This window comes from Nasonia vitripennis, unplaced genomic scaffold (genome assembly GCF_009193385.2).
Source record: "Nasonia vitripennis strain AsymCx unplaced genomic scaffold, Nvit_psr_1.1 unplaced0069, whole genome shotgun sequence".
Taxonomy (NCBI): domain Eukaryota; kingdom Metazoa; phylum Arthropoda; class Insecta; order Hymenoptera; family Pteromalidae; genus Nasonia; species Nasonia vitripennis.
In genome coordinates, this window is record NW_022279848.1 from 13,985 (window position 1) to 22,998 (window position 9,014).

Consider the following 9,014-nt stretch of genomic DNA (forward strand, 5'->3'; position numbering starts at 1 on the left):
ATCCAGGATTCGTCTGGTAAGTATCACTCAGTCGTACTTTATAATCATACACGTGTCATAGGTATTTAATACAAAATTGTTAACTAGCGCAAGTAAAAACAATAATTTTCTAAAGATATTTAAATTTTTAGCTTATTCGAGTAGTAAAGTCTGTTGAAATTTGAAAGCTTGTTTATGATTATTCGTATCTATTTCCATTCAGTACTTATACACGTGCAAAATTACAGAGGTAAAATCCTAAGCTTATCGAAACTATCCTAATAATCTGTGCATCTCGAAGCTTATGACGTATGTCTAGACAATTTTATTATAGTATTTACAACAATATTCCTAGTACCGTATCCCATTACAAAATAAAAACAATCAGTCAAACGACTCCGCCCTCAGCCATTAGCGTCCCTTACGCAGGTATGCCGATCTGAGGCGTACCCTCTGAATACCCCCACTCTTATTCCAGATGGCGACACTGAACGCATGCGCAAGCCATGTAATCCATCTCTCTTCCACCAGAGGGCTACTTTTACCAAGCTTGGGCGATTTTTAGCTCAAGTTAGTTATATTCGAACGGTCAAGCTGAGCAGTAGTTCTCTACGCTTCTGTACACATTTTCGAAGAATAAAGTATAGTCGTCAGCTTGTTATAGAAAAGTTCAGAGTATATCAATTCGTTTCCAACAATCTAAAGGTGCATCCGATTAAGTTCACGCGCACAGCGTCTCTACACACTTGTAACAGCGAGTCTCTGCACGATACGCCAAGTCAATTCAAAACAGTGTCGTTATATTCATTATCAATTTAGTGTTGATTTCCTAACGTAGGAGTTTTTTAGGTAGGTTTAGCTTTAAGGATTATTAATTTGCACTAAAGTTTTTTTTCAGTTGAATCAACCGATCATCGAGAAGATAAAATGGCATTAGTTCAGCAGGACAGCGACCACCTTCCTAAGCAGCCAGGTCCGGACAACACAAAAAATCTGGCGGTCACGAACATCTTTAAACGTTTAACATCTTCTAAACGCCCAGATAAGTGCGGAATAAAAGTCGAAGTGAAACGTTCATCTTCGCCAATATTGCCGATAAAAAAAGGAGGTCAGAAGAGAAAGAGGAATTCATTAGAAGTAGAGGCAAAGGCAAAACGACCTCGAGAAATTGTTCCTGAAACTTCTAGATCTAGCACTTCCAAAAAGAGCATTCCACGAGGAAGGTACGTCGACAGCGAAAATAACGTAATTCGGCCGCCTACACCCTGCTATTTGGAAGTTGACGCCGATGACAAGCACTCGCTTGATTATTTCGATGCGCTTGTATACAAGAACCCGGAAAAGGAATTGGCACGGAGATTGATAGACAAGGAGTCGGATAAACTTTTTAACTTCTTGGAGCTGCCGAAAAATGAAGCAAAATCAATCGGTGAAATCGCAAAGTCGCCGTTCAAGCCACTCAACCTATCTGCATCTTCAAGTGACAGTGACGATCTTCAGCAGTTAGAGCATGACGAACAACCAATGGCCAACAATTCACCAGCACAAGTCATCCTGCAGCCAGCATCCGAGCCTGTTGACCTTCCGTTGTCTATTATCGGTGGTCGAACGATTGACAGCGAAGAAGCTCACGAGGACCCTTTGAACGTGTCTACCTGTTCAACCAGTTCGACCAGTTCAAACAGGTCAACCAGTTCAACCAGTTCAAAGAGTTCATCGTGTTCAACATGTTCCACCTGTTCTACGTCGTCGTCATCATCATCATCAAATAGCAGTAGCAGCAGTTCTAAGACTTCTAGCTCGAACTCAAGCAGCGACGATTCCGAGTCTTCAAATAGTAGTAACTCTAGCTCGAGCGATGACGAGAAAGCGCCAACATCAATACCAGACATTCCAAAACCACCATGTGAGCCTATAACTATAAAGAAGATACAAGACCCGGTAGCTTCAAAAACCCTCAACTCTAATATTAGGAAAAGCACGGTAGCCAGGCGGGGCCGTGCGGTATTAAATCCATTGGCGAGAGGAATAAGAACCAGGAAGACTATTGTCGAGAAAGCGCAAACATTGATACAAGACATTCCAAAATCACCATGTGAGCCTATAACTTTAAAGAAGATACAACACCCGGTAGCTTCAAACACCCTCAAAGCTAATAATAGGAAAAATACGGTAGCCAGGAGGGGCCGTGTGGTAATGAATCCATTGTCAAGAGGAATAAGAACTACAAAGACCATAGTCCCCACCCAAGTCATTGCGCCCCAAAATGTTGTGACATCCAGGATGCAACTAATCCATGGACTTTATTATAAGGAAATTTCCAATTGAGTCAAGGAGAGGTGTTGAATATGCCTAGGTAAGTTTGGCAACATGGCAATATTTTCTTATTTTATTGTATCAATTCAGTCTATAAATTAAAAAGTATCTAATAACAATTAAATCTATTTGTAGATACTGTTTAAAAAAGCGCTTGACACATTTCTTTAAAACCATCGGTTAACGTTCCAAAATTGCTCTGATAGAAAGCTGAGGCTGTATTGCCCGAAATCAGTAAAATTTCCTGGTGGATTAGCAGAATCTATGACAGAAATTTTCCAGAATACTTTGAAGTGTGGAAACATTTTCGGACAGAATGCTGGTGAAAATTCTGGCGAAGTAGAGGAAGGCAATTCATAGTTAGGAGGTTAAGAACTATGACTATATTATTGTAATCTTTGTGCAATGTTATTTATATATTGTAATAATTTTTTTCGTCAATAAAGATCTGATGAGGTTGAATACCACACCAACGAAACGTCGTCAGTTAACGTGAATTTTATGGATTTTTTTACAAGGATTACCTCTCTCACATTTGCTACGTATATTTATTTTAATTTTGATCAACATGAAAAGTAATACGTACTATTTTCGACATATTTGTTTGCTTACAAATCAAAGCTTACAGTTATTAATAATTTCTGCTTATAAATCAGTTCAATTTCATTAGTATTCTAATTTTCTTTATTTAAAATAGCCCTACCCTGCAACCTCTTACAAAAAATGATGTATACACTACCTACACTTCATTCCACATAACCGACCCAAGTCATCAATTATTATTACATTATTTTATGCTATATGTTTAAATAAATTCATACGTATTGTTATATTAACATGACAATAGTGCAAAATGTAAACATTATTAAGTAATATAAATAAATACATTATAAGTTATGCTTGGCATTGGTCTTTTTGATCTAAATATTAAATCAGCCAAACAAAATAATATAATAATTTTTATTGTAACTTGTTTATCAGTTTTTGGCATTTCCAAAAAGAGGGTACATATCAATAACTTTTGATTTGTGGTGCAGATGTTATTAAAAAAATTCAAAGAATTTTAAGCAATTGGTCGAGATTTTCAATTTAAAAATGTAAAAATTTTCTAATCTCTAATAAACTATCAATCAATAGTTTATTGTGTACCGAGGACGTAAAATGGGCTTTTTTAGACCGAGTGCGGAATTTGCAGTACTCGTCTTTGGCTCGTGCTACCTCGCTTAGACTCCCTGGTGCACACTATACATTTTGCAACGCATGTACTGTTTTCTGCATTTTAGAAGGCTACAAAGATACATATGGACCGTTTCAGTATTAATATTCAATAATAGAACAAGGGATGAAAGAATCAGATTTTTTAAAGCAGTAATCACCCGAGGGAAAAATATTTTCGCTCCGTCCACGACTGAACTATAATAGCCACTTTATTTCCTGAAAAGCAGGACTAAAGTTGCATTTCATTTCCTCCTATTTTTTTCCCCTTAAAATGCGAGAAATCAATTCTTCATTCCTGCAAAATTTTGGAAAATTTTGTAAATTTGAAAAAAATTTTGAAAAACGTTAAAAAGTAAAAAATTATAAAAAAAATAAAAAATTTTGAATATTTAAAAATAGTTGTATTGATTAATTCAATTTAGCTCTTGTAGGTCCCACTTTTCAAGAAATAAAGTGGCTACACAGTTCAGTCGTGAATAATACACTATATGCAACACGAGAGTAAAGTCAATGATTTCCTCGGGTAATTTAATGCTTTCGCTTCGCTCGGGCAGTAAACTCTCACCCGCGGGAATAATCATCGACTATACTCACTTGTTGCATAATGTACTATTATTTCACATCTGACTGAAGGCCACTAGTTAATAGTAAAGAAAAAGGCTACTATCTACATGAGGTCGAAATGCCTGCTTAGCCCTCGGCGCACACTGTAGTATTTTTGTAACACATGCCCGATTTTCGCGTTTTTCATACCTATTAAGCGGTTAAGGTACCAGTTTTTTTACCGGCGGGCAATAAAAATGACAAATGCCTGCTTAAGGGGAAGGATATACCTTAAATTGTCAAAAAATGAAAAATCCAATTTTTTGTTTATATTTTTCCTAAATGGTTTAAAAAATGAATTAAACTATTGCATATATTCAGGTATAATGTAAGGAACGTAAAACAATGTTTATATGTAGCATATTATCAGGTATGACATATCTTTGAAGGCCAAAATTCAGAATTTCTATTTTTCAGCTACCGCAGACTTACTTATGATTTGGGCCTCATAGGGCACTTTTATCATGATAGATATGCTTTAAACATATATAGTTTCCAGATGAATGTAGGATTTTACAAACAACTATAATTTTAAAAATTTGTCTGGATATTAATATAAAATTTGTTACTTTTCAGGCACTCGCCCCGTATAAAGAGTTTCGAAGAAACGTCTTATACCCAGGGCGAACGCTTATTGTATTTGACCAAAAATGTGTATTTTTTTCAATTCTTTTTGAGCCATTTTTTATAAAAAGGTTTTTTCATAAAAGTATTCTGGCTATTTTGTAGAAAATTAAATTCTGAACAAATTCACATTATTTGAAAATTCTAAATACCGAATTGAAAAAAGTCTTTCTAGTAGCGAAGCCTCATTCTCCGAAAATTGACTTTTTGTCCGTGCGCAGGACCTGATGTTCATAAGAAGTGTCGTTCTATTACACAACATACTTGCTCAAAACAACTTTTATCAGTCAAATTCACTATGTATATTAACTATACCATATTCTACATGATCAACATGTATATGCAACTTTTTAGACATACTTTTGTAGAACAATAAAGGTAGAAACTGACATTTTTTTACTATACCCATACTAAATTCTTGAAAAACTAAACTTCTCACACTCGCTTCTATGAAATACTTGTGGAAAGACTATATATGTTCAATATACTATATTCTAAGAAATCACTGAGCATATGTATATCTATATATACGTATGTGTGATATTTATCCCTCCGCATAACCTTAAATCTTAAGAAAATATTAATTGTTTTCATTCTAACTATACTAAACACTTGCACTGTAACTGTATATTATCATACTCATCAACATGTATATATACGCATACTTTTACTAATTTTTATACGAAGTGACCTTATATTACATTTCATACTTTCTTGAACGTACTTTTTGCACTTACACTCACTATATGTACTGAATATACAATATTCTACACTACGCCTAGCCTAAATTTCTTAAAAAACCTTATATTACATGTCATACTTGCTTGAATCAACTTTTTCACATAAACTCACTATATATACTGAATCTACGATATTCTGCACAACACCTAGACTAAATTTTCAAGATAATCTTATATTACACTTCATACTCTATTGAACGAACTTTTTGCACTCAATCTCACTATATATATATATATATATATATATATATATATATATATATATATATATTGAATATTCTATATTCTACACTACGCCTAGCCTAAATTTTTGAAAAAACCTCATATTACATGTCATACTTGCTTGACTAAACTTTTTTCACTTAAACTCTACACCATGCCTACACTAAATTTTTAGTTTTTTCTCCTACTTCCTTTATCTCTCTTCTGACTAAACCTTCTCTTTCTTCTGTGTTCGTGAATCATGTAATCCTGATACTTTCTTATCACTCCTTTTTTTTAAAGCACACGCATCATTACAATATATTATTGCATAGCCCGTATTCTGTAAGCTTGTGAACGGTAGAGGCTTGTCTTTGTCAACCACTACTTTGTTATGTCGTACACGAAATTTGTGCTGCCCTGTTATGGCTGACAACAGCAAGTCGCTTATATTGCTTTTATTACCATGGATGTATATATGTATATACATTTAATATTTGCATGTAACTTAAAATCTTGAATTGGTGAATTTTTTATTATACTCTTGCGTCCCCTAAACACTGACATAAGTGTAGATGTGTATAACACACATATATACCATTGCCGCATAATATAAGCACAAAGTCTAAAGCGATACATCTTTAATCTTGCTTGCTCTGAACGTAACACTATGCCTCATAATTATAGAAATACATATAAATAATAAAAATGTATATCATTAACTCAATGCTATATGGTTACTGCGTCAGAGAATCGACTTCTTAAACAAATATTGAACAAGATACTTTTACTAAATTGTAATTTATGCATTGTATACATTAATTAAATTGTAACTAGATTATACATAGCAAATTATAACAATCATAAATAACAATAATTATTGCACTGAAAAAAGAATAATAATAGTTAAAATTAAAATAAGAACATAATTTTAATCATAATTTTAACCGTAAACAAATTTTTATGCAATTTTTGACTATAATGAAATATCAATGACATTATACTTTGCAATAAAATGCAACAAAATCATTTATATACAAGATAAATAATAATTTTAATAAATTAAAAATAATATACTTTACTAGTCAAGTGGCTGATAGAAAAATTCATCTGCTACAAACATCATAAACATTGAAGAACCTGCAACAATAAAATAATTTCCACAAAGTAAATGCTGAATAGAACAAGTTTTAAACAATAAATTTTGTTTTTAATTCATATTAAATCACTTATCTAATAATTCCATTGAAGCACTTTATCGAAGGCAGGATACGCATACATGCAACACTTGTGCAATTCAACAAATGATATACATACACGCACATATATCACTAATAATTAGGGAAAATAATAACTATCAAACAATATTATTATGTACCAACAATATATGCAATATAATTTACAATTTAAAATTAAAAAGTCAAAACAAACTAAAATCTAAAATAAGTACTAACAAAATTGGACAAACGATTCGACTCATCAACTACATAAATATAACTACAGAATAAAACTATTAGTAATCTAAGGCAACTTCACTCCTTACACAACAACGGGGTTCAAATGATCTATATTTTCCCAAAATTTTAACTTAAATAAAGCCTTTTTTCTCTGGTAATCATTTTTTATTGTCATACATTTTTTCCCAAAAATTGAACGGAACAATTAATCTAGAAAATCTTGCAGGAAAAAATAGACAATGTTATGCTCTTATAACACATGCCCGATTTTCGCGTTTTTCATACCTATTAAGCGGTTAAGGTACCAGTTTTTTTACCGGCGGGCGAAAAAAGTTGGCAGCGAACAAAATAGTTGTCAGCGGGAAAAAAGTAAACAGCGTGCAAATAGACCGGCGGGCAATACAAATGACAAATGCCTGCTTAAGGGGAAGGATATACCTTAAATTGTCAAAAAATGAAAAATCCAATTTTTCGTTTATATTTTTCCTAAAAGGTTTAAAAAATGAATTAAACTATTGCATATATTCAGGTATAATGTAAGAAACGTAAAACAATGTTTATATGTAGCATATTATCAGGTATGACATATCTTTGAAGGCCAAAATTCAGAATTTCTATTTTTCAGCTGCCGCAGCCTAAAAACGAAAAATTAGACAATGTTATGCTCTTATAGATACACTATTGTTAAATATATTGTATGAATTATATCATTAAAAAATCAAAAATATTTTTTCAAAAAGCGAAAAATGGCTATAATAGGGCCATGTAATAGTCAGAATCATAAAAATAAAATTTCCCTAATTTAAGAATCAGAAAACCTATATGCATGTCAAATTTTATTACGATCGGTTGCGTAGTTCCAGAATTATGACGGTATACGTGCATACACACACAGCCTTCTGCATGGACATTTTTCTAAAAACATATGATTCAAACACTAAACACCTCCGAATTCGTTTCTATCAAGTTTCATCTAAACTGAAAACTTTACTATTACAAAGATTTACCTAGGAGGAAATAAAATTGTTGATACCACAAATACTACAAATACTATACACGTGCAAGCTTTGTTAACATCCCCGGTGTGCGACCTGACTACAGCGGCACTTAAATGTTGCGGCGGCGTCGTTCGGATGCTCCTCTGACCGTCGCTTACAAATCATCGTATATTCCAAGATATCAAACATAGTTATACATATCATAGTCAGAATACGACGTCTTTTAAACTGTGGAGTTAGAACAATTAGGAACGTGATACAAATAAAACGGGACTGTTCAGATTTTAATCTAATTTTATAAATTAAAGCTATCAATAAATGATTTAATCAAATGATATATAAGATAATGTAATAAAAAAATTGTCTGAAATTAGCAATCGAAATCTTTAAAAACTTTATATAATCTTTTACTTATATTAAATACGCGAATTAAAATTCTAAATTTTGGATTTTCCTTTAAAAGCCAAAGACGTTACAGCGCTATCTGTCCATGTCTTTTGCCTCTTTCCTGTTTATTTACAGTAGACCTAATACTAGAAAGCTTTTTAAGACCGATTAGTGTCTAACTAGTCGTTCAGACCTTATCCAGGATTCGTCTGGTAAGTATCACTCAGTCGTACTTTATAATCATACACGTGTCATAGGTATTTAATACAAAATTGTTAACTAGCGCAAGTAAAAACAATAATTTTCTAAAGATATTTAAATTTTTAGCTTATTCGAGTAGTAAAGTCTGTTGAAATTTGAAAGCTTGTTTATGATTATTCGTATCTATTTCCATTCAGTACTTATACACGTGCAAAATTACAGAGGTAAAATCCTAAGCTTATCGAAACTATCCTAATAATCTGTGCATCTCGAAGCTTATGACGTATGTC

At 32.8% G+C, this 9,014-nt stretch overlaps 1 protein-coding gene across 1 annotated transcript; it reads left to right on the top strand.

Annotated features, from left to right (window-relative positions):
• Positions 1-295: 295 nt before the first annotated feature.
• LOC116418154 (cell wall integrity and stress response component 3-like) lies at positions 296-2,662 on the top strand. The gene is made up of 2 exons (XM_031933267.1): positions 296-2,335; positions 2,431-2,662. Exon 1 carries the CDS (start codon positions 907-909, stop codon positions 2,305-2,307), a length of 1,401 nt encoding a protein of 466 aa, XP_031789127.1. The 5' UTR covers positions 296-906; the 3' UTR covers positions 2,308-2,335; positions 2,431-2,662.
• The last annotated feature ends 6,352 nt before the right edge of the window (positions 2,663-9,014 follow it).

Bases quoted from the DNA above. Each gene is read 5' to 3' on its own strand.
- LOC116418154 (XM_031933267.1), top strand. From the start codon at position 907: ATGGCATTAGTTCAGCAGGACAGCGACCACCTTCCTAAGCAGCCAGGT.